Source organism: Nerophis ophidion, linkage group LG23, assembly GCF_033978795.1.
Source record: "Nerophis ophidion isolate RoL-2023_Sa linkage group LG23, RoL_Noph_v1.0, whole genome shotgun sequence".
Lineage (NCBI taxonomy): Eukaryota > Metazoa > Chordata > Actinopteri > Syngnathiformes > Syngnathidae > Nerophis > Nerophis ophidion.
Genome location: NC_084633.1, coordinates 25,919,738 through 25,947,511, shown reverse-complemented (window position 1 = coordinate 25,947,511; position 27,774 = coordinate 25,919,738). Strand labels below are relative to the sequence as shown.

The window sequence follows — 27,774 nt, the reverse complement described above, 5'->3', positions numbered from 1 at the left end:
AGTAAACATGTTGTCTGTTTTATTCCATTTACACGTTGTAACAATTCCTCTAATGTTATTTCCTCAAAACGAGAGAAAGTATTTTGGAGGGCAGTATCCGCCGTATATACAATCGTGTCAGTGTTAATAGAACCCCGTTGTAGCTGGGACGCATTGTCTTTAATCTCCTTTCTAATGACTTCAATTTTCTTACTAAAGAATATATATTTGTGTATATATATGTATGTACAGTATGTATGTATATATATATATATATATATATATATATATTTACAAACCCTGTTTCCATATGAGTTGGGAAATTGTGTTAAATGTAAATATTAACGTAATACAAGGATTTGCAAATCCTTTTCAACCCATATTCAATTGAATATGCTACAAATTTTTTGCAAATAATCATTAATTTTAGAATTTGATGCCACCAACACGTGACAAAGAAGTTGGGAAAGGTGGCAATAAATACTGATAAAGTTGAGTAATGCTCATCAAACACTTATTTGGAACAACGCACAGGTGTGCAGGCTAATTGGGAACAGGTGGGTGCCATGATTGGGTATAAAAGCAGCTTCCATGAAATGCTAAGTAATTCACAAACAAGGATGGGGCGAGTGTCACCAATTTGTAAGCAAATTGTCGAACAGTTTTAGAAGAACATTTTTCAACGAGCTATTGCAAGGAATTTAGGGATTTCACCATCTACGGCCCGTAAAATCATCAAGAGGTTCAGAGAATCTGGAGAAATCACTGCATGTAAGCGATATTACGGACCTTTGATCCCTCTGGCGGCACTGCATGAAAAACCGACATCAGTGTGTAAAGGATATCACCACATGGGCTCAGGAACACTTCATAAAACCACTGTCAGTAACTACAGTTGTTCGCTACATCTGCAAGTGCAAGTTAAAACTCTACTATGCAAAGCTAAACCAGTTATCAACAACACCCAGGAACGCCGCCGGCTTCGCTGGGCCCGATCTCATCTAAGATGGACTGATGCAAAGTGGAAAAGTGTTCTGTGGTCTGACGAGTCTACATTTGAAATCATATTTGGAAACTGTGGACGTGGTGTCCTCCGGAACAAAGAGGAAAATAACCATCCGGATTGTTATAGGTGCAAAGTTGAGAAGCCAGCATCTGTGATGGTATGGGGATGTATTCGTGCTCAAGGCATGGGTAACTTACATATCTGTGAAGGCACCATTAATGGTGAATGGTCCATATAGGTTTTGGACCAACATATGTTGTCATCCAAGCAATGGTATCATGGACGCCCCTATTTATTTCTGCAAGACAATGCCAAGCTATGTGTTACAACAGCGTTGTTTCGTAAAAAAAAAAGACTGCGGGTACTTTCCTGGCCCGCCTGCAGTCCAGACCTGTCTCCCATCGAAAATGTGTGGCACATTATGAAGCTTAAAATACGACAGCGGAGACCCCGGACTGTTGAACAACTGAAGCTCTACATAAAACAAGACTGGGAAAGAATTCCACTTTCAAAGCTTTAACAATTAGTTTCCTCAGTTCCCAAACATTTATTGAATGTTTTTAAAAGAAAAGGTGATGTAACACTGTGGTGAACATGCCCTTTCCCAACTACTTTGGCATTTGTTGCAGCCATGAAATTATAAGTTAATTATTATTTGCATAAAAAAAAAACTAAGTTTATGAGTTCGAACATCAAATATCTTGTCTTTGTAGTGCATTCAATTGAATATGGGTTGAAAAGGATTTGCAAATCATTCCGTTTATTTTTTATATCTACACAATTTCCCAACTCATATGGAAATGGGGTTTATATATACAGTATATATGAATATGCAGTTTCATTTTTCACCTCGACCAAATTTTTGAGCCCAATGCGACACTCACGTCCAAAAGTTTGGACCCCCCACACCCCTGTGATATAGTTTTGTTTGCTCACCTACATGGATCAATTAACCAAACCCCTCTCCTTAATGCTTCTGTCATACGGATCCTCACAGGAATGAGGCAAAAGCTAACCCACACCCACTTTATATGTCCTTTCTTCAACTGAATATGGGTGCCCACTGTCTCTCATTACAGTGATAATTACAATTAGTTTGTAAAATGTCAACGCCTCAGCTTGGCGGCAGCTAGCTGGCTATTTATCTGTTTTAGCTTCTGGTGTTTGAACAGTTTTAAAAAAATATATAAGGAACAACAACAAATATTTTCCAAACGGGTAGTATAATAAAATGTTTCACATAAATAAAAAAGGCACAACTGGGTTTGGATCTGCCAACAAGGTCTCGGTTATTTCTATTTCGAAAGTTGTCAGCCCTTTACCGAGAACAGATGGAAACCTTGTCTTTTGCAAATATGTGTTCCTTGCAAAACCTGTACCCATGTTCCCTTTAGTACTACAGGAATCAACATCATTAAACGCATTGTTGGTGGTGACGGGAACTGTGTCAAGTTCTTCTTCACTTGAGGTCAGTTCACAGAATAAAAAATTGCATAATACGTTAAAGGGGAATTTTGCTTATCATTCACAATGTCTATCTATGACTAAAACACGTTTTTCTTTTTTTATTTGAGTCAAAGTTAAAGTACCGTGATTGTCAGACACACACTAGGTGTGGCATGTGTTCTAATTCGTAAAATATAGAATATACAAGGTGGCTAATGTAGATAAGGGCAATACTATACTGTGGCCATAATACCCTCTAAAACAAACCTGGGCAAATTAAAGCCCGGGGGCCCCATGCGGCCCGTTAAGCTTTTTAATCTGGCCCGCCGGACATTCCCGAATAATTATTTTAGATCTTTAAGATGGAAAGTGTAGCTTCCATTATGATGTGTAGTGATGTTTTCTAATGACCGTTAGTGTTGAACGATACAAAGTATTTCAACGGTTGGAATCTGCCCTTTTGCGTGATATACTAGTAACTATGGTAATCAATGTATGGTAATCTAATTAGTTGCTATGGTAATCTAAGTCACAGCAGCTCGGACAAAGCACCAAGCAGTGTGGGCGTGGATTGTTTCCACAGATTGTTTCCAGAGCCAGCCTGAAATGCGGGTTTTAGGGACAGACGCAGAAGGAGATTTTTACAACAAAGTTGTAAAGCTTAGTGATAAATCAGATGTATCAGATTGTAGGTGGGTTTATTTGTTTACCCTTTGCATTCATATTTTGCTGTGTTTTTTGCATTTTGCTTGATTGTAAAATATGTCGATGAGAGGGGACGCGACGTTCATATGTTGTCAATATTCAGTATTTTATCGTTCCTAGTTAATATTGTAAAACCCACATTCTTTATTTTAATGTACACTCTGCGTGTCTCATTCGGTAAACACATTTAAAATTCCATTCCATTTTTTAAGGCGGTCTGTCATTACGTTTTTAGCATCAGACATTATTGTAAGGTTTTGTAATCGTGTTCCTAAAAATAGATATACAGGCCCAACAGACACATTTTTTTTTCTCTAAATTTGGCCGCCGGATCAAAAAAATTGCCCAGGCCTGATCTAAAATGTAGCCATAATAGGTGAAGTGAATTATATTTATATAGCAATTTTCTCTAGTGACTCAAAGCGCTTTACATAGTGAAACCCAATATCTAAGTTACATTTAAACCAGTGTGGGTGGCACTGGGAGCAGGTGGGTAAAGTGTCTTGCCCAAGGACACGACGGCAGTGACTAGGATGGCGGAAGCGGGAATCGAACCTGCAACCCTAAAGTTGCTGGCATGGCCACTCTACCAACCGAGCTATAATACCCTTGAAAAACATCTAAAACTGCCGGCAATACTCATTTACATGTCTTGATTAGTCTTATTGTTATAATAGACAAACCTTTTTTAGCCGTGCCGTGATCACAGAGCGCTAACTGGCTTATGCTGCTATATTGAACCGGCCTTTATCGTCCTCTACAAGCTGTCGTCAAATCCGTGTTCCCTCCCTACTAACAGCGTACCAGTCTTATATCACATTGAGTCATTTACACACACACACACGAGTAAATGCAAGGCATACTTGGTCAACAGCCATACAGGTCACACTGAGGGTGGCCGTATAAACAACTTTAACACAGTTACAAATATGCCCCACACAAATATAATTCACTTCACTGTGAACCCATACCAAACAAGAATGACAAACACATTTCGGGAGGATATCCGCACCGTAAGACAACATAAACCTACTCAGTGGCCTAATGGTTAGAATGTCCTCCCTGAGATCGGTAAGTTGTGAGTTCAAACCCCGGCCGAGTCATACAAAAGACTATAAAAATGGGACCCATTACCTCCCTTCTTGGCACTCAGCATCAAGGGTTGGAATTGGGGGTTAAATTACCAAAAGTTATTACCGGACGCGGCACCCCTGCTGCCCACTGCCCCCTCACCTCTCAGGGGATGATCAAGGGGAGGGGTCAAATGCAGAGGACAGATTTCACCACAACTAGTGTGTATGTGACAATCATTGGTACTTTAACTTTAAACACAACAGAAAAAATACCCAGAACCCCTTACAGCACTAACTCTTCCGGGGTGCGACAATATACACCCCCGCTACCACCAGACCCAGCCCCCCCACACACACACCTCAAGGTGGTCAGCACGCCAAGGCTGGGACTAGGTGAAAATTTGCCAAAGATACTTAAACTTGCCTTTGTTAAACCTTGGCGAGAATGAGGACTCAGGTGCAGAAGGGGGACAATTGACACAGGCTTTATTAACAGTTTTCTTTGAAATCTCTTCGAACAGAGTGATTAAAGCAAAGCGGCTATACAATCTATGATAACCAAAGACATATAGGCAAAACAAAACAGAAAATCACTCCATGGGGAGGAAAAAGGCAATAGCAAAATTACACACAAATCTAACAACAAAAGAACAACAATCTATGATTTGCAAAAAAAAGGTAAATCACTCACGCAGAGGAGACAAGACACTTAACAGAAAGTGCGCTATGAAAAGCTGAGATAACTACAAACTAAAGCGCTCCAAGAGGAGGGGAAAAAAAGAAGGCAAAGCACTGAAATTAGACACAAAATTCTTGACCAAAAACTTTAGCAAACAAAATCACTCTTTCTCAGAGGAAACAAAGAAATCAATAAATAAGGCAAGGCAATACTTAGCAAAACTTGGTTCAAGGTTGTGGACAAGGCTGGATGCACGTAGCGAGACAATATACTCTGGCACAAGAGAAGACAAGACAAGACAAGACAAGAGGAAGACCAGACATTTATACACATGAGGGAGGGTGACACAGGTGGGCACAATTAGGCAATCAGGAGAGACATCAGACCAGTGAAACAGGAGGAAGGGCAAGTGACCTGAAACAAGAGGGAGAGTTATCCTTTCAAAATAAAACAGGAAATGACAAGACAACATGAAACCAGACAAAACCCAGACAATACTTCACCCAGGTGTGACAGCTTTATATATAATATATTTATTTAAATAAAGCATTTTTTCTCCTCTGTTGACAGCAGTGTTGGCGCTAGGAAATTTCAAAATGGGGTCCTAGGGACCCCATCAAGTCATAAAAATGGGGTCCCACAGTACACTTTTGGGGTCCCACTTTTTTGTAAGCGTTTTGAAAACAAATGATAAACATATGCATTCTCCTGTTGTATCTCACATTGTATTTTGTGTTTTGGAAAAAAGTTATCATAAACGTTACTTCATTAATTAAAAGAAATAATATAAAAAAAAGACTGTGAACCACTCTTGCCGTCTTTGTGCAGGTTCCATGGACCATCAAGGAAGGACATTGCTTTTGAGCAGGTTTCACTCTTGTTTATTTTGAAATAAAGGTTGTCTTCAGGTCGGGGTCACTTTTCAGCTCCTTCTTTGCTGCTCGCTCTTCGGTTGCTTCAGTTGGCCGCGTCGTCGTCATCTTGCTTTCTGTTGCTTTCGGTACTCAGGTTTTGCTGCGGGCCCTCCTCCTCCTTCTGCCCCGATCTCTCCTCCTTCTCCCCTGCACTTGACTGCAGCGTCGCCCCCGGCACGCCACCTCTCTCCACTCGGCCGCATTCTCCGCCTCCTCGCTGATATCTGCCAGCGTGCCCGGCCCAAGTTAATTTCATTGACAGTTCTATTATGGTCATACTCTTGTTTGCTAGCGGCTACGATCTTAGTACTATTGAAGATATTTGCTCCTTCTCAACTCAGTGGAAATATTCTTTTTCACAAAATACAACCAATAGTACGTTAATGTTAACTCTGACTTGTGAAAAGTAATCGCTCGATTGCAATTTTGGAAACGGTATAGCTCGGTTGGTAGAGCGACCGTGCTAGCAACTTGAGGAATGCAGGTTCGATCCCCGCTTCCGCCATCCTAGTCACTGCCGTAGTGTCCTTGGGCAAGACACTTTACCCACCTGCTCCCATGGCCACCCACACTGGTTTAAATGTAAAAATTAGATATCGGGTTTCACTATGTAAAGTGCCTTCAGCCACTAGAAAAAAAGCGCTATATAAATATAATTCACTTCACTATTTTCAACAGTCTGCTCATTTGAGCAGGAAAACGCTGAACACCATCTTTGTTTTCCACCTGTCAACTGTCAGTTTGGGCCGCTCGCCGGCTCTTCATCACCACTTCAAGATGGCGGCCCAATTTCTCGCGTCACAGCAGCCAATGCTGCGTCTACTTATAAGATGTCTATGAGTACAGCATTCTAGCTTTTTTTTTTTTAGCAAGTATAATCCTCAGTGTCATACATTTTTGTATTTCACTAATGCAAACAATACGCATGCTGTTGTTTGTATATTACCATACTATTGTTAGAATGCTAGCTTTTTTTAAGCTCATTTTGCTCATATTCTTTTATTACTGACGCTATCTGGCCAGTGTGCTAACTGTTAGCATTTCAGTTTAGCATTTCACGAAATTTCTACCAAAATTGCATTTTCTAGTTTTCTGAAAAACATTCATATATTGGACTGTTTTTTATAAGATGAAAACAACCCAAAAAAAAAGGCCAACCCATTTCTCGATCCGTCAGTTTTTGGCCCTCCGTGGAGAAAGTTTGGCCTTCCCAGGTGAAGACATAAACCGAGGAGTTGGTAAACTTTAAGAGACCCAGAGATGGCAAGAAAGACAGGAAAAAAACACTCCTTTGCGCCACCTTTTTAAAACATTTTTTTTTAAATCTCCCAAGCGAGAAGATATAAACATCCCATCAGGCGGCATCCCGGTGAGAGCAGACATTATACATAAGTGCTTGTTTTTTAATGTTATCTTGTTTAGCACTTAGCAATACTGCTACGTGCTGCTTGTGTTTCACTAAAGCTGGATCTGTGTAGCACAAACTTGTAGCTCGTCCTCCTTATAGTCATGCTTTAAAATATAAGCTTCTGGACCCAGTTAGTCTTTGTTGGCTCTAATTAAGTCTGCCATGATTAGCACTGTTTTTTGTTGTTGATGAAGGGAAAAGCAAACGTTGTGATCAGTCTGTGAAATGAATAAGCCACCGTTACACGTTATTGTGAATGTGCCTGTTTATTATTTACACGAGCATATAAAACGTTGCTGGAGGCTTTTGGATGTTTTTAGAGCCCTGTATAGGGCGGTTGGTCAGCCACCGCCCTAGTGGCTCCCTGGAGCATTTTTAAACAGGATTGAAAATGGAAAAATATGGGGGGGACATTTTTGTTTTGTTTTAGTATGTTTTTTGTTTGAGGACAAACATGACACACACATTCCCAATTGTCAGAAAGCCCACTGTTTAATATGTTTAATATAAGTATTCGGTGAACGTCGTTTTGTCCTACTAATTTCGGCGCTTGTTGAACTCACCATAGTGTGGTCTGTGACTCAACAGTTTGTTTACATGTGAAATCTTCCACTCTTTCTTCGTCTCATTTTGTCCACCAAGCATTTTATACTGTGTGCGAATGCACAAAGGTGAGCTTTGTTGACGTTATTGACTTGTTGGAGTGATAATCAGGCTATTTATGCTGGCTGTGTGTACATATCGCATCATTATGTAGGTATATTTGAGCTTGTTTAATTTATTTTACTTTTATCCTCTTTGTATATAATTTAGTTTTGCATGTCTCATGACATTATCTGTATGTAATATTGGCTGCATTACAGATAGTTGTTTGTGTGCCATGTTGTTCCAGACCACAGCAAACGTTACCCAGCTTGCCAAAGATTGTAATAAATCTTTTAAAAGAAGGCAGCCTGCCATTTCCTTTAACTTGGACACACACATCTAAACCTTTGGCCTTGAAAAGCCAGTAATTTCCAGGAGTTCTCTCACCTTCTGAGTAGCCTCTGTTTGACTAATGGTTTCTAATGTTGTAAAATTGTGTACAATAAATATTACATTTCAACATTTCTGTCAACGAAGAGTTGCTTCCGCTTGCAACATAGTCATTTTGACAGTACGCTAATATTGTTAATATAGACACTTACAATACATCATGTGTTGCCTTAATTTTAAGACCTATATACAGCTTTTCATTTTTGCAGCTCCAGACGTATTAGTTTTAGGTGTGTTGGCAACACTAAATGGTCCCTAGTGTGTGAATGTGAGTGTGAATGTTGTCTGTCTATCTGTGTTGGCCCTGCGATGAGGTGGCGACTTGTCCAGGGTGTACACCGCCTTCCGCCCGAATGCAGCTGAGATAGGCTCCAGCACCCCCCGCGACCCCGTAAGGGTCAAGCGGTAGAAAATGGATGGATGGATGGGTTGCAGACCCCTGGTATAGGCAGAATAGAGGGACACCCATTGGCTCCTTTGTTAGCTGACTCTTGCTAATGTTTATTTACGATATAAAATCCAGAAAAAAAGAAAAAAAAACATGTTTTTCCAAATAAAAGAGCAGTCCCCCTTTAAATGTACACGTTTTCTTCTTCATTGTATGGCTATATACCGCCACCTACTGTACTGGAGTGTGTATCAGAGTGAGTATTGGTTACAGACTATATTGATATACACATATCATATACTGTATGTATTCAAATGAAATCTAATCCAAACATAAATCACTTTTACTATTAATCCTCAAAACTTTTTATTTTTTGTTTATTTATTTTTTAATCTGATGATTATCTATTTATAAAGTCCAACATTTACAAATATCTGAAAACATTAAATAATAACAAGAATAATGAATAAGTAATAAGTACAAAAATTAATGGCCTTTTAGCCTTCATTTCAGTACTGCTATTGCACTGGAGAAAAATACAATCTGTTGATCAACTTAAATGCATTTGTTTCACTGAACTCTGCTTAACCATGTGGTCTACATACAACACACAAAGACAAAGATATGTTTCAAAGGGCCAATTTATTTTGGGCCAGAACAAATTCACAAAACTATTTTAAATTAGCTGCAACATATCATACATAAGTAACAAACCACCTAATAACAACATGTAACAACATAGCTGTAAACCTGGTTTCACCCAAGGAAGGCATACATGACATGATTATATGTCCTGTCACTACATACAGCACACATACTGCTATACACACGCCTAACCAGGCGTTTTTTTCTCTCAAGGAATTGTGAAATAAAATCATGTCTTCAGGAAATCAACACTGTACTGAAGCCCAGAACACTCTACGCATTTCCCCAGTTTTAGTTTAAAGATAAGGAAAGATTGGCCTGGCCCACTAGGATCCCTCTTTATTTTTGTGAACTTTATAGTCTCTACATTTACTGATGTGGTTATCAAACACTCTAGAAGTCTAGAATGAAAGAGTATATAAGATAATTGACAGAGTGTGTACCTTCAGTACTGAATGATGAGCAGAGGCAGAGTTTGGAGTGTCTTATTTAGCTTGCTTTCCATTTTTATGTACTCACTGTCCACTGTGTCCAGGTACTTGGAAAATGTTTTCGTGTCGTTTGACACCCGCTATCATGCTAATTAGCTGCCTGAAAGCGGGTGACTCCACTGTAGAAATAGCCTGCATGTCTTCTAGCACATACACTGCAATGGCTCTATCAATGTTGTCCTGGCTAGCCGTCCCTCCGTGGAGGTGGAGGTGGAGGGGAAGTGGCATCGGAGTCTGTGTCTCTCTTTACTAGTTTCGTCGAAGCATGTTGATTTTGTAGCTGTTTTAGCAGATTTGAATTGGGCAGTAGATGGGATCTTTGATCAAAGACACAACTTACATTTAACTAAAACCTTCTTTTCTTTGTGTTCGACAAAAGAAAAGTAGTGAAACTATCTCCATCTTAAGAAACTGGGCTTCGGCTCCGGCATGATATCTTGTTAGTAAGCACAGACACGCCAATGTCTGTTCAAGATGTCATTGTTCAAGATGGTTGTGAATGATTAGTTGTTTTTTATTTATTTTCAAAACCTTTATTTAGCATATGCAACATTTACATCCAATTAAGAAATAATAATATCAAAACATGTACAGAAATAGTACAAAAACAGTACAAAACATCGCCAAGGGGGTTGTAAACTCAATAAATTGACTAAAATAGAATGCAATATATATATATATATATATATATATATATATATACATATATATATATATATATGTATATGTATATGTATAAATGTATATATGTGTATGTATATATATATACATGTGTATATATATATTTAGGGCTATATAAATAAACATTGATTGATATATGTGTATCTATATGTATATATATGTATATATATATGTGTGTGTATAATTCTATATATATGTATGTATATATATACATACATATATATGTATATATACATACATATATGTATGTATATATATATATATATATATATATATAAATGTATATGTATGTATATATGTACATGTGTATATATGTGTATATATGTATACATGTGTATATATATGTATATATGTGTGTATATAATTCTATATATATGTATGTATATATATACATAGAAATATATGTATATATACATACATATATGTATATACATATATATATACACACAAATGTATATATGTATGTATATATACATATATACACATATACTGTATATATATATACACACACACACATATATATATATGTGTATATATATATATATATATATATATCCATCCATCCATTTGCTACCGCTTATTCCCTTTCGGGTTCGCGGGGGGCGCTGGCGCCTATCTCAGCTACAATCGGGCGGAAGGCAGGGTACACCCTGGACAAGTCGCCATCTCATCGCAGGGCCAACACAGATAGACAGACAACATTCACACTCACATTCACACACTAGGGCCAATTTTAGTGTTGCCAATCAACCTATCCCCAGGTGCATGTCTTTGGAAGTGGGAGGAAGCCGGAGTACCCGGAGGGAACCCACGCATTCACGGGGAGATCATGCAAACTCCACACAGAAAGATCCCGAGCCTGGATTTGAACCCAGGACTGCAGGAACTTCGTATTGTGAGGCAGACGCACTAACCCCTCTGCCACCGTGAAGCCCCATATATATATATATATATATATATATATATATATATATATATATATATATATATATATATATATATATATATATATATATATATATATATATATATATATATATATATATATATATATATATAATATATATATAAAATGTAAAGCCATAGGCTCACACAAGTTCCGTAAATAATCCAAATTTTGAGCACTGCATCATAGTTTTCACAGCTTTTTGGTCGTTAGAGATAGAAAGTGTTTTGAAGTAAAGTTCCATTTTTTTTCAAAGAATTACAAAATCAAAAATTAAAAACTACACTTTTAGTAGTAAACCTCAACACTTACACGTCATTCAATGCGCAGTGTTAAAATGTGCGCGTGCGCAGCTCTGTGTCGTGTGATTGGATGCCAGCCTGCTTGTTCCTATTGGACAGAAACGGGTTGAACAAGGCGAAACGTGATTGGTTATTTCTCTGACAGGATTTGTGACTGTCCAATGGATTTACTTTTTACTCCCTACGTACCCCGTAAAAGAAAGGTGAAATTCTAGACATTTTTGGTTCCGTGACGGTGAAATACGTCCTTCACTTTTAAAATATTGTAAGTTTCCCGTGAAAAGGAGCTATATTCATTTGACAGTTTATATATGTCGCCGAGCCGCGATGAGGCATTAGTCGTCGGGAGTAGATAGCACACACACTCGGGGTAATAATGGCGACTTTATTTCCTTGTTGTTTTGGCAGTGCTGTGCAGGTTAGACAAGGCTCCCGCATGTCATGAACACCCGTGAGTATGGACGCGTGGGGCGCAGTCGTCGCGGAAGAAAATGAGCTATCAAGCTCCGAGGGCGAGTACGTGGTCGACCCCGGTGCTGGACAGGACGCCCGGAGGACGGCGGACGGAACGTTTCGCAGGCCCGCGGAGAGGATGGACGACGGGGGCTCGGGTGTGGGACCTGGGGAGGGCAAAGTGGTGTTGGGGCGGCTTGCAAGTCAGAAGGACGACAAGGAACTTCGCTACTTGCACCTGTTGTGGGAGCCCGGGCGAGCCGAGGCCGGACCCGGCGGTGTGACCTGCAGCAAGCTGGGGAAGATGACGGGGAGCAGGGTCAGGCGCTGCCACCGAGCCACACGGAATCCCATTGGTAAAGATATCTACGGTGAGGTGTTGCCGACTCATCTTCTGTCTTTTATTACTCGCTCAGGTTGTGAAAAAGACAAGTAATATGTAAATATATAAGTAATAACTTTAAAAAAAAATCTGCAATATTGCCCCACAAATGCCATTTACCGTATTTCCTTGAATTGCCGCCCGGGCGCTAATTAATTTAAAACCTCCTCTTACTCCTGCGCTTACCAAATGCATGCGGTAAAAGTAAGCATGCGCTAATTATTTTAAAACCTCTTCTCACTTACCAAAGATATGCAGTAAAAATTTGAGTGTGATGTAAGCTTGGACCTTAAAGGCCTACTGAAACCCACTACTACCCACCACGCAGTCTGATAGTTTATATCAGTGGGTCTCAACCTTTTTTCAGTGATGTACCCCCTGTGAACATTTTTTAAATTCAAGTACCCCCTAATCAGAGCAAAGCATTTTTGGTTGAAAAAAAAAAGAGATAAAGAAGTAAAATAAAGCACTATGTCATCCGTTTCTGATTTATTAAATTGTAGAACAGTGCAAAATATTGCTCATTTGTAGTGGTCTTTCTTGAACTATTTGCAAAAAATATATTAAAAAAATAACTAAAAACTAATTGAAAAATAAACATGTGATTCAATTATAAAGATTTCTACACATAGAAGTAATCATCAACTTAAAGTGGCCTCTTTGGGGATTGTAATAGAGATCCATCTGGATTCATCAACTTCATTCTAAACATTTCTTCACAAAAAAATCAATATTTCTGGAACATGTCCACAAAAAATCTAGCTGTCAACGCTGAATATTGCATTGTTGCATTTCTTTTCACAGTTTATGAACATACATTCATATTTTTTTGAAGTAGTAATCAATAAATATATTTATAAAGGATTTTTGAATTGTTGCTATTTTTAGAATATTTAAAAAAAAATCTCACGTACCCCTTGGCATACCTTCAAGTACCCCCAGGGGTACGCGTACCCCCATTTGAGAACCACTGGTTTATATATCAATGATGAAATATTAACATTGCAACACATGCCAATACGACTTTTTTAATTGACTAAATTCAAATTTTAAATTATCGGGAGTTTCGTCTTGAAAATGTTGCGTAATGATGACGTGTACGCAAGACGTCACGTGTTTTTAGAAAGTATGAGTGCTGCACACAGCTAAAAGTCGTCTGCTTTAACAGCATAATTATACAGTATTTTGGAAATCTGTGTTGCTGAATCTTTTGCAATTTGTTCAATTAATATTGGAGAAGTCACAGTAGAAAGATAGAGTTGGGAAGCTTTAGCCTTTAGCCACACAAACACACAGGGATTCCTTGTTTAAAATTCCCGGAGCTGAAACTTTCCTATGGATCAGATCGCGGTCAAGCAGACAAGGATCCCAACCGAATGTCAACCAGCAGGTTTCGGTGAGAAAATTGTGGTTAAAAAGTCAGTTCTTACCGGAGAAAAGCTGAGCTTGTGCCGTCCATAGCTGCCGTCGACTCCCCTGAGACACTGCGCGTCAAGACACCCGTGGAGACACCCTTCCGACTATCAGGTACTATTTAACTCACTAAAACACTAGCAACACAATAGAAAGATAAGGGATTTCCCAGAATTATCCTAGTAAATGTGTTTAAAAACATCGGAATCCATCCCTAGTCCGTCGCTATCAAAATCCTCAAACACAAATCTTTCATCCTCGCTCAAATTAATGGGGAAATTCTCGTTTTCTCGGTCCGAATAGCACTTTTTGTTGGAGGCTCCCATTAAAAACAATGTGAATATGTGAGGAGCCCCCACACTTGCGACGTCATCGTCTGCGACTTCCGGTAGAGGCAGGGCTTTTCTCTTAACACCGACAGTTGCGAACTTTATAGTCGATGTTCTCTACTAAATCCTTTCGGCAAAAATATGGCAATATCGCGAAATGATCAAGTATGACACATAGAATGGACCTGCTATCCCCGTTTAAATAAGAAAATCTAATTTCATTAGGCCTTTATGTCCTACTGAATAGCTCTTAATCTTCTTCCCTTTATGCGATTTCAAATTACCGGTATTGAAATCAGCCTCCTCCATTTTGAAAATGATGACAGGGGAAGTGTCACTCGTGACGTCACGAGTTTGACCAGGCGGTAATACTAAGCATGCACTAATTATTTTGGGAAGCGAGTTTGACCCGGCAGTAATTCAAGGCAGGCGCATACAATATGACCTGCGGCAATTCAAGGAAATACGGTATTAGGGGCGCAAAAAACAATCGATTCACATCTAAATCGCAATTTATATTTATCTCGATTCTTCATCAATTCATTATTGTAAAAATCCGATTCAAAATAATCTTATTTTTAAAAATAAATAAGATAGATTCAAAAAAATAGGCCAGTGGTCCCCAAACTACAGCCTCAGCGTCCAAAATCCGGTGGGAAGTCCCAAGTTCCATCCATCCATCCATCCATCTATATTCTACCGCTTGTCCTTTTTGGGGTCGCGGGGGGTGCTGGAGCCTATCTCAGCTGCATTCAGGAAGAAGGCGGGGTACACCCTGGACAAGTCGCCACTCATCACAGGGCCAAAACATATATTGACAGACAACATTGTTTTTGTTTATTATTATTTTTAAAAATCTGTCCTTCCTAATCCATTTTCTACCGCTTGTTACTCTTGATGTCTCCTAGTCGCTCAGGCAAATCATAATGCATTTTCCCATCTTTGCGCTCTTTTAGTCAATTAGTGCCTGAGAAATATATATATATATATATATATATATATATATATATATATATATATATATATATATATATATATATATATATATATATATATATATATATATATACACAGTGAAGAAAATAAGTATTTGAAAACCATGCTATTTTGCAAGTTCTCCCACTTACAAATCATGTAGGGGTCTGAAATTTTCACGGTAGGTGCATGTCCACTGTGGTGGTGAGTTATTGCTGGATCTTCCAACATGACAATGAACCAAAGCACACAGCCAGGAAAACCAAGAAGTGGCTTCGTAAGAACCATATCAAGGTTCCGGAGTGGCCTAGCCAGTCTCCAGACCTAAATCCAATTGAAAATCTTTGGAGGGAGCTGAAAGTCTGTGTTACTCAGCAACAGTTCAGAAACCTGACTGATCTAGAGAAGATCTGTGTGGAGGAGTGGGCCAAAATCCCTCCTGCAGTCTGTGCAAACCTTGTGAAAAACTACAGGAAACATTTGACCTCTGTAATTGCAAACAAAGGCTACTCTACCAAATATTAATGTTCGTGTTCAAATACTTATTTTCAGCTGTATCACACAAATAAATTGTTAAAAAGTCATATATTGTGATTTTTGTTTTTTTCTTTTTAGGTTATCTCTCATACAGTAGACATGCACCTACCGTTAAAATTTCAGACCCCTCCATGATTTTCTAAGTGGGAGAACTTGCAAAATAGCAGGGTGTTCAAATACTTATTTTCCATGATTTCTAAGTGGGAGAACTTGCAAAATAGCAGGGTGTTCAAATACTTATTTTCTTGACTCACACACACAAAGGCACTGATCCCTTGGATGCTTACTTCTAAAAGCAAACAAAAGGACAAAGCGCCGTAGAGTTCTGAAGTGGCCATCAATGAGGCCAGATCTAAATCTTATAGAGCAGTGGTCTCCAACCACCGGTCCGTGATGCATTTGCTACTGGGCCACAGGGAAACATTAAATAATTTATAAACTACTGCCTTTTCTCCAACTTAACTTCCGCCTGTCCCACTAGACACACCAGTAAACTTAGTTATAGATGTACAATTAAAGTCCTAATAGGAAGTTGCCATTTGTTATATTTGTTATAACTTTGTGACATGATACAATGAACATATAAAATATACTGGTAAATGTGACAGATTGTAGCCGAAGGTTGATTACCATCTGCGTTTCATTGAAAAGGAGCACGCCCAGGGCTCCCACTAATTCAGCGTTATAGTGAGTTGTATTTTTCATGCACATATTTTTGCTGTATTTATCTGGCACGAGTGGAAAGCTGGTCCCTGAAAATAATGCCTACATTAAACCGGTCCGTGGTGCAAAAAAAGTTGGGCACCAGTGCTATAGGACATCTGTGGAGAGATCTAAAAACAGCATTTTTTCAAATCCGAGAGACCTGAAGCAGTTTGCGAAAAAGAGTGGTCCAAAATTCCAGTAGGAAGGTAAAAGAAACTCATTGATGGTTACAGGAAGCCATTGATTTCACTTATTTTTTCCAAAGGGTGTGCTACCAAATATTAAGTTGAGGGTCCTAATCATTTTTTCCAGTCCATTTTTGGAGTTTGGAGTGAATGGGTTGTACTTGTATAGCGCTTTTCTACCTTTAAGGCAGCCCTTTGAGACACTAGTGATTTAGGGCTATATAAGTAAACATTGATTGATTGATTGAAGGTACTCAAAGCGCTTTGACACTACTTCCACATTTACCCATTCATACACACATTCACACACTGATGGAGGGAGCTGCCATGCAAGGCACTAACCAGCACCCATCAGGAGCAAGGGTGAAGTGTCTTGCTCAGGACACAACGGACGTGACGAGGTTGGTACTAGGTGGGGATTGAACCAGGGACCCTCGGGTTGCGCACGGCCACTCTTCCACTGCGCCAATCCGATCTTGCTTTTTGGGGTTTTTCTTTTTTTGTTCTTCCAATGCAAACAAAATCAATAAATACCAAAGCATTTGTAATTTCAACAATTTTCTAGGAGAAGTGGTGCATTATCTGACAGAAATGCAGGTGTGCCAATATTTTGGCCATGACTGTGTGTAAAACCAAATCTATAATAAATGAATAAAAACATACATTGAAATAATAATGATAGTAGTATTAATTGCAATAAATAAAGTACAAAATAAAACAATAGAAATGAAGAACCCAAGAAGAGTTTAATTTCTGTACCTCATACGCCCCTCCATAAAGGCAATATTAATGTAATCATATTTTCTACTTTGAATGTTCTTTCTCTACAGCTGTGAAGAGACTGAGGGAAGCAGCCAACAGCAATGACATCGACACAGGTGCAAACGTGTTGGGTATAAAATGAATCCACGAGAGGGAAAACCAGCTGTGTTTTATATCAATAAAATGTGTCATTGCAGTTCGGAAGCTCCTGCAAGATGACATCGACCCCTGTGCTGCTGATGACAAGGGGAGGACAGCCTTACATTTCTCTTCCTGTAATGGCAACGAGAGCATCGGTAGGTTGAGATCAGCTACTAAAAAAATAAATGACGTTAATATTATTACATGTGTTTGTAATAACTAAGTTATATAAAAATGTATTTCACTAGGAACGAGTCATCTAATTATAACATATGTATGTAACGTTACACGGTACTTTCGATGTGGTGTTATGTCAACAAGACCGCAAGTTCAATGAAGGAAATATCTTCGTAATAATGAAAGCAAACAACAAAAGTCACACTAAAATTAACTTGATATCAAATACGAGGAGGCAACATCACACATCATCGGCGGTCACTCGAACGAGCATGACAATCCTCCTGGTAGGGGTGTATCCCTTTATGGAGGATGCCTGTGCGTGCCTTTGTTCAACGTGGGGAGACTGGTGCACAGACAGTCACCACACGATTCTTGACAGAATCGGGTCAGGGTCCAGTAGCATGGAGTCCAAGACGACTGGGGACCCTTTTCTGCTGCAGCCTTCTTCCGCCGTCAAAGCCGTTGTGGTAGTTGTTAAATCTACTGTCTTCCGCCTGCTCCGCAGTTGAGGTCTTCACCGTATCTCTGGCTAGGGGGCAGTCAGGTACTAGGCCTTTGCCAAGTACCACCTGGGGTAACTGTAGTAAAGGGTTAATCTCCCAGTGCCCCAAGATCCCACTGCCGGGTGCACTTTAACGTCATGCCCAGGACACCAAACATGCAAACATGTAACACACTACACACTAGAGATGCGCGATTTGCGGTCTCATCCGCGGAGTCCGCGGATAAACCCCGGGTCAGGCGGTTGACATGACGAAAAAATAGATTTTAATTAGATTAGGTTAATTAGAGTAGGTTATCTATAGTATATGTAGTGTATCAGGCACCTTCTTAGTTGGTTATTTATGCGTCATAAAACGTACACTTATTCAGCCTGTTGTTCACAATTTTTTACTTATTTTAAATTGCCTTTTAAATGTCTATTCTTGGTGTTAGGTTTTATCTAATACATTTCCCCCAAAAATGCGACTTATACTCCAGTGCGACTTGTATATATATTTTTTCCTTCTTTATTATGCATTTTCGGTAGGTGCGACTTATACTCCGGAGCGATTTATGCACTGAAAAATACGGTATATATTCAGGAAATATGTCCCTGGACACATGAGGAATTTGAATGATCCTGTAACGACCTGGTAACAGATCGATACCTAAATTTGTGGTACCTGTACCAAAATATTGGTATTGGGACAACACTAATACATACATTTAAAAAAAATGAAAAGAAGACATCAATCTGTCAATCTTTTCCGTGTCCGGGCCAGGTAAGGTTCCCCATGTTGAGTCAAATTAAGCCGCAAATCTGTTTTATGATTTGATTATTATTAACATACATATTTTATATTATTTTATTTTGATATATTTTCAAGTGTTGCTGCTTTTTGCACCATGTACCAAGATAATTTTTCATGTGTCTGTGGACTTTTATTTAAAAAAAACAGCAAAAAATCTAGCATCTTTTTGTTGTTACTATTTTAATTTCACACCCAAATAATCCTGGCATTTGGGAAATATGCCTTCAGAGATGAAACATGCATTGATGTGGAGACTTGTCAGCTGATCTAATATTCTGGTTACAGAAAACATCTGAAGCCATTGTAGATCGCAGTACAGTCTCCCAAGGCATTTCATTAGGCAATAATGAAATAATAGTGGATACAACTTAAATGTGCCAATGTGAAAAGGGATATGGATTTACTGATTTAATTTGGTAAGGGGTAAAAAAAACCCATGGTTAACTTGAGTTTAGCATTATCGTTTTTAGCAAATTATCTACAATATTTCCAGTATGCAAACAAAGTAAATTCAAATTTTGTAGTGAAAATAATGGAATGTGATGTCCCTTCCTTTTGTGTGCAGTGCAGTTACTGCTGAGCCATGGCGCTGACCCAAACCAGCGTGACAGTCTGGGTAACACCCCACTCCACTTGGGTAAGACGAAAAGCTAGAGAGGCTCCTCAAACCTTCGACTCACAACTGTTACTAGTGTCTTTGGACACAAACGTCTGTGTCACAGTGTCTTTACCACGTACTGTGAATTAGGGCTGGGCGATATATCGATATACTCGATATATCGCGGGTTTGTTTCTGTGCGATATAGAAAATGACTATATCGTGATATTCGAGTATACGTTCTCACGCAGTTGCTTTTAGCTGCTGGCATTACACTGCAGTCTCTTCTCGCTCTCTCATCTCTCCTTCTCACAGACAGCAAGCGCACCTTCTTACACACATCACATAAGTATACGCCGTCGCGGAGCAGAGAGGTAGCAGCATGGGTAACGTTAGCTGTGGTGCGAGTGGTAATACGTAAGAAAGAAGCTGCGAATCTGGTAATAAATGATGGAAGAATTAATTCCCAAGAAAAACAGCAGGGGGTCCATCATCTAGCGGTGGTTTGGCTTCAAGTGGGAATATGTCGAACAGAAAACCGTAATTTATCAAGTGTGGGGCAAAAGTGTTGGTACAAAAAGTAGCATTACTGCTAATATGTAACATCATTTGAAAAGTCACCTGCTAGAGAATAAAGAGTGATTACTCCGCATTTCAACATCTCCATTCTGTGCCACACGCCCACATCATCAAAATGCCGCGGCAAACATTTCCAGATCAACACTGAATGAAAAAAATAGTCAACTACAAAAGGAGTTAACGTCCGCAGTAACCTACCACATAGCGAAGGACGAACACTATTTCATTTCCAGCTCATTTTTACGTGACAGTTATTGAAATATCTTGTGTGACATCATGCACAAAAGTGCACTTTATTTGTTTTAAACTATTGTAGTGGCATTCTGTACAAAAGTGCACTTAAATTTAGTGTTGTTTTTGATATGTCATCTCAGTGACATCATGTACAAAAGTGCACTCATAGCTCGTTTTAAAATATCTCTGACAATCTTGCACTTTCTGTTTTGAAATGACATTGCTTAATAACTGTTTAATACATACAGTTTTGGTCAACTGACTTAGTTGTGATTTCCTTCTCTGCATGAACGTTTAGAATGAGCATATATTAATGCAGTATGAAGAAGAATGTTTTAATGTAGACACATAGAATCATCATACTGCTGTGATTATATGCATCAAGTGTTTATTCAAGGCTAGAGTAAAATTTCGAGATATATATTGTATATCGCGAAATGGCCTAAAAATATTGAGATATTTAAAAAAAAGCCATATCGCCCAGCCCTACCTTGAAAGTATATTTGTTAAATTCATATATGGTTATTATTTAGCTTCATGTGATATTTCTGTTGCAAAATGAACATTTCAACCTGTGTTTGCAGCGGCCTGTACAAACCACGTGCCTGTCATCACCACATTGCTGAGAGGAGGTAAGACCCCAGTTATTGTTGATCATGTTTACAATAACAAACTACTAAGTGAGTGGTGACTTCATCTAAGTTGTGAAGTGTCATTGTGAGATGAGTTATGTAAATACACATACATGCTAGATCCAATACATCAATGAACAGTATCGGATGATTTTCATGAAAAACCGCATCAATACCGTTGTCGAGTAATGCATTTTATTGCTAATCGCAAATGCCGATCCCCTCTTTTTTTGTAGTCCCCCAGCTTAAAAGCAGCTTGCATCCACTATGGATTGAACTTTCACAGTATCATGTTAGACCCGCTCGACATCCATTGCTTTCGTCCTCTTCAAGGTTCTCATAGTCATCATTATCACAGACGTCGCACTGGGTGTGAGTTTTCCTTGCCCTTATGTGGGCCTACCGAGGATGTCGTAGTGGTTTGTGTTGTGGTTTGTGCAGCCCTTTGAGACACTAGTGATTTAGGGCTATATAAGTAAACATTGATTGATTGATTGATTGATTGATTGATTGCATACACCGTGTGGATCTGCTCCCCTAAGCTAATAATAATCACCTCCATTTCGCCACATAAACTGTACCTCTTAGTATCTGAAGTAATATCAGGATTTGCCCTTAATGTGTTTGAATTTGGTGTGCATTAAGGCAATATATTAGCTGCCACATCTTAAAAATGTGGGGGTTTTACGTGAAAACTAAAGTTATATAATGAAGCGTCCAGAAGAAGGATAGATTTCTTGAGGTGCCAATATTACTGAATAACATTACACAAGCTCTCTGACAAAGCATGATCGTAATGTAAGACATTCTTATTTTGTTATATCTGGGTTTCCCCTAAATTGCCAAAATTCCTGTGGTGGTGGGGGCGTGGTCAATATCACATCATTGCATGAGTTGCTATGATGCATATATTCTTTAAAAAGAGATGTGACTATACATTTAAAACAAAACTGTTAAGTACTGAGTTGATCCATCTATCCATTTTCTACCGCTTATTCCCTTTTGGGGTCGCGGGGGGCGCTGGCGCCTATCTCAGCTACAATCGGGCGGAAGGCGGGGTACACCCTGGACAAGTCGCCACCTCATCGCAGGGCCTACACAGATAGACAGACAACATTCACACTCACATTCACACACTAGGGCCAATTTAGTGTTGAGTTTAAGTTTATTTCGAACATGCAAGCATACAACATGATGGTAAATGGTAAGCCCTGCGATGAGGTGGCGACTTGTCCAGGGTGCACCCCGCCTTCCGCCCGATTGTAGCTGAGATAGGCACCAGCGCCCCCCGCAACCCCAAAAGGAATAAGCGGTAGAAAATGGATGGATGGGATGGGTAAATGGTAATTGGGTTGTACTTGTATAGCACTTTTCTATCTTTTTTAAGGAACCCAAAGCGCTTTGACACTATTTCCACATTCATCCATTCACACACACATTCACACACTGATGGCGGGAGCTGTCATGCACGGCCCTAACCAGGACCCATCAGGAGCAAGGGTGAAGTGTCTTTCTTGCTCAAGGACACAACGGACGTGACTAGGATGGTAGAAGGTGGGGATTGAACCAGCAACCCTCAGATTGCTGGCATGGCCACTCTCCCAACTTCACCACGCCGTTCCCCCGTAGTACATCACAATTTCCAGTTTTGAACCAGCAACACTCAGATTGCTGGCACGGCCACTCTCCCAACTTCACCACGCCGTTCCCCCGTAGTACATCACAATTTCCAGTTTTGCTTTTCAACATGTTCGAAAAAGAATAGGAAGAAGCAGAGCTTATTTAATCCTATCACTTTTCTTTTACATAACAGTTGCTAAAACTTTTGTTCACTTCCTGTTCTCAATTTATTCACAATATACTAAAAAAAAAAAGTAATCACAATAAAAATAAATAAATAAATAAATAATTGGTAAATTAAGTTATATTTCATATGAGATAAGTAAGATTGCCGGTATTTTGAGAATGAATGAATGGATACATTACACAAGTATTGTATTAACATATATATTTTTCTTACATAATATTGTTTTGTTCTATTTTTAAATGATTACTGATTACTGTACAAAGTACTTTATTGATTTCTTTTTTTCAAGAGATTTCTTCAATCCTTTTAGTCACCTTTTCTGTAATAAAAAGGACTACCAACAAAATTAGCGTCTATTTCTGTTGTTATTGGCAACTGGACCCGTGTTTAGAGACTCTGTTTAAAGTCTGTTGTACCATGTCCGTGACGGAAAGGGAGCCGCAGAGATCCTGACGTCACACTTGCTTCGCGTTGCTGGGAGCCTTTCTCTCATTAAAAGCCACTGGTGTCGTCTTAAATTGTGATGATGGCTGTCTGCGGGTTTATATCCAATATATTGAAGTACGTCCACAGCGCGGACACGTTGCCTCCGCTCCAGACAACCCCATGCGTATGGCTGGTGTTTATGTGTTTCTTAGTGTGTTATGGTGGCCATTTTTCCCATGGTCTTTGAACACACCGTGTCAGTGGGGAATGAACAAGTGTTGTGTGTCTAGGAGGGAAACACGGAGAAAATAATTTGTCCCGATGTTAGTCTAAATTTGGCATTGATATGGCATATTTATGGCACTGCTGGACTCTAGAAAGAGGTTCCGCAGCCTCCGAAGCAGAACCACCAGGTTCTATAACAGCTTCTTCCCTCTGGCCGTAAGACTCTTGAACGCATTATAATTATCCCCTCAATTCCCCCTAAAATGGATTAACTCACTGGAATTAAAAAGACAATATAACATATATCCATAAACGTGGATGCATATGAAAAAGTGCAATATATTTATTTATATATGCACATTTTATAGGTTTTTTTATCCTGCACTACCATGAGCTAATTCACCAAATTTTGTTCTTACCTGTACTGTAAAGTTCAAATTTGAATGACAATAAGTCAAAGTCTAATTCTAAAAGATAAAAAAAATGTCAGACTTTTTCTCCTGGACAGTACAATATCCATCCATCCATCTTCTTCTGCTTATCTGAGGTCGGGTTGCGGGGGCAGCAGCCTAAGCAGGGAAGCCCAGACTTTCCTCTCCCCAGCCACTTAGTCCATCTCCTCCCAGGGGATCCCGAGGCTTTCCCAGGCCAGTCGGGAGACATAGTCTTCCCAACGTGTCCTGGGTCTTCCCCGTGGCCTCCTACCGGTTGGGCGTGCCCTAAACACTTCCCTAGGGAGGCGTTCAGGTGGCATCCTGACCCAAAGCGCATGACCATAGTTGAGGATGGGAACTTAGATCGACCGGTAAATTGAGATCTTTGCCTTCCGGCTCAGCTCCTTCTTCACCACAACGGATCAATACAGCCTCCGCATTACTGGAGACGCTGCACCGATCCGGCTGTCGATCTCACGATCCACTCTTCCCTCACTTGTAAACAAGACTCCGAGGTACTTGAACTCCTCCACTTGGGGCAGGGTCTCATCCCCAACCCGGAGATGGCACTCCACCCTTTTCCGTCCTGCACGTTGGACACTACAATATATTATTGCTTTTATTTTGTTAGGTGTGGTGGATAATATGAAGCCCGTACATCATGGGTATCAAACTCTGGCCCGTGGGCCAAATCTGGCTCGCCGTGTAATTTAATTTGGCTCTTGAGGCAATATCAATTTAGCATTAGAGCTGTAACACCGCATTCACCGCTAATACTCATGCTTGCCAACCCTCCTAATTTTCCCGGTAGACTCCCAAAGTTCAGTGCCCCTCCCGAAAATCTCTAGGGGCAACCATTCTCCCGAATTTCTACCGATTTCGACCTGGACAACTATATTGGGGGCGTGCATTTAAGGCACTGCCTTTAGCGTTCTCTACAACCTGTCATCACGTCCACTTTTCCTCCATACTAACAGCGTGTCACATAATATTTGTGGCTTATACACACACACACGCAGAAGTGAATGCAAGGCATACTTGGTCAACAGCCATACAGGTCACACTGAGGGTGGCCGTATAAACAACTTTGGCACTGTTACAAATATGCGCCAAACTGTAAACCCACACCAAACAAGAATGACAAACACATTTCGGGTGAACATCCGCACCGTAACACAACAGAACAAATACCCAAAACCCCTTGCAGCGCTAACTCTTCCGGGAAACTTCCAGCAAACTGACCAATAATCAACGTTTTATTCATGCATTTTCTCTTGCTACTTCAAGGCTTGAATGTTTGGGTCATTCATTATTGTTATTTTATTTTCAAATTTATTATTAGCCTATGGAAAAAAATTATATTTACCACAGAAGATTGCAAATAGAAAAAAAGGCATAACATTTTTATTTAAATTTTATTTGATATGCCATTGACTTTTTTAAAATTATTATTATTATTATTTGAAAGTGGATTTTGCATGTCACTAAAGTTATATAAGCCTTGCTTGTTCAATATTTAATGCAAAACTTGTTTGGGTCCCTATTAAAAGGTTAATTTGTTCAACCTTGGCCCGCGGCTTTGTTCCGTTTAAAATTTTGGCCCACTCTGTATTTGAGTTTGACACCACTGCCGTACATTAAGGAGAACCCCTAAATGTAGTTAAACCGGATGTATATGGTAGCGCTTTTATTTTGAAGACGGAAAAGTATCTAATTGGTTTGAGAAAGTGTCTTGACATGTTTTGATGTCCTTTTGATTGTTTACTATAAAAAGAAAAAGTTTATTTTCGACATCCCGCTGACCGTCTTTTATTTCTGTTGCGCTTTTATGTCATCTTGCTTACTGAATCAGTCACAGTATCAATCTAAATATTAACTGTAATATGTAACGGAAGTGAAGCACCACCCACCTCTAGAACGACGCGCGCAGCAGGTGTTTCTGTAGAGATATAGTCTCTTCTCACGGCACAAAAGTTGTCCTTTCTTGTCAGTAGAAAAACTTCTTATGGCTTCGAACCTTATATTTCCATAATGTACCCTATTCTTCATCCATTTCTGCTCGCTTGTGGCTCATCAGTAGCATGTGAACTGTAGCCAAGTTCCCCCGCTACGGCACGGCAGGAGGGTCAAAAACGAAGTGTTCATGTTAATTGCCCTCTAAAAAGATGTGCCGTAATTTAAATTTATAGTTAACACGCTATCATTGACAGCCCTACTAATTTGGGATGCACCGAAATGAAAATTTGTGGCCGAAGCCGAAACCAAATAAAATTTAAGCGCTTGGCCGAAGGCCGATTACCGAATAATGAAGGCAGTTTTTCACAACTTTTTTAAATTGCATAAATAGCTTAGAATACATTTTTAGACATGTTTTTCAAATAAAGCAAATTTTTATTGAATATTGACATTTTTTTGATATTCCAGTAGCCTTTGCTTTTCAAAAAAAGCACAGTTATTTATTTATATTAGGCCTTGAAACAAAACGTGCATTCCAAAAAATAAATAAAGTGCATTAAAGTGGATACACCCACAACAAATGAATTATTGTCCTTTTGGCAAAAGTCTGCTTAGCCACAGTAGATAGGCTAATTATGTAAACAGAAGGCTCAAGTAAATCTCAATTAAGTGTGTGCTTGTAACCTCTTACACTTATACAGGTAGCCTACACGACAGGCTAATAATGTAAACAGAGGCCCCACTAAATCTAAATAAGTGTGTGCTTGTAACCTCATACATATACAGGTACACAACATATCCCAGGCCAGAACAGATTTGTCAATAACAGTACTTCAGCTTCAGAATAAAAAGAAGGAAACTATGTATAAAACAATTTTAATTTAATTTATTTTAATATAAATAACTTTAGCCCGGTCTATTTGCCACATTTCAAACATCTTGGTGAATGCGTCGGATATGGCTGCTGCCGTATGGGACCATCTGACTTCCTGTGAGTGAAGTACAATCTTTTGTAACTTGAAATCCTCGTCTACCCATTGTGCAGTTAAACTCGGCATGCTGGTGGGGCTGACATCCGCGCTCTATATGTCTGTCGTGAAGCTGAAGTGAATATCATTATCTTTAACCAAGAGCTCATGGATGCGGGCTGCAACACTGTCATACATCTCCGGTAAGCACACATCAGAGAAATACCGTCTGCTCGGTATCATGTAACGGGGCTCAATGTCCTCCACAACACAAAACGGTTGATCATCCAAAGCCATAAACTCCATTACCTTCTTTGTAATTCCGTTTGCTTTGGCACTATCAGTCGCAAACTTTTTCAGCCGCAGCCGTCTCTTTCTCGTACTCGACATGATTTTCTGGGTGTTTGGCTTTTAAATTGTAAATTAAAGCAGTAGTGCTGAAGGTCTTTGCTGAGGCACTTCCTCAAGACAGTTTGGCTGAACATTCGTTGCAAACTGCAATTATTTTGTCACTTTCCGACACTTTAAAATATCTCCACACTGCTGACATTTTTCCGGAGGCGCCGGGTTACAACGTCACCGCGTCACTGCACGTTGGTTGATTGTGTCACCACGTCAAAAAATTGCGTCATTGCGTCACTATTCGGCCTTGCTTTCAACTCATTCCACCGAAGGCCGAATGTGGCTTTTTTTGCCATATTCGGCCGAATATATTCGGTTACCGATTAATCGGTGCATCCCTACTACTAATAACATAGATTTGTTTTATATATACACATAACAGTTTTTACAAGAAAATATATGCATCATTGCATATCAAAATGATCATGACATCATGTTATATTGACCAGGCCCCCAAT

The 27,774-nt window shown here is 39.4% G+C and overlaps 1 protein-coding gene across 4 annotated transcripts in view; it reads left to right on the top strand.

Annotated features, from left to right (window-relative positions):
* The first annotated feature begins 11,842 nt into the window (after positions 1 to 11,842).
* ankrd54 (ankyrin repeat domain 54) overlaps positions 11,843 to 27,774 on the top strand; it is a 28,096-nt gene continuing 12,164 nt past the window's right edge. For 3 of the 4 annotated variants that reach the window (XR_009803978.1, XM_061885368.1, XM_061885367.1), the window contains exons 1-5: positions 11,873 to 12,522; positions 17,508 to 17,555; positions 17,637 to 17,735; positions 19,621 to 19,692; positions 21,051 to 21,098. Coding sequence is in view for 3 of the 4 variants with exons in the window: in XM_061885368.1 (XP_061741352.1) it covers positions 12,156 to 12,522; positions 17,508 to 17,555; positions 17,637 to 17,735; positions 19,621 to 19,692; positions 21,051 to 21,098 (634 nt within the window). In the remaining variant the exon portion in view is untranslated. Of the gene's footprint in view, positions 12,523 to 17,507; positions 17,556 to 17,636; positions 17,736 to 19,620; positions 19,693 to 21,050; positions 21,099 to 27,774 lie in introns of all 4 variants that reach the window. The other variant, XM_061885370.1, reaches the window with a different exon arrangement.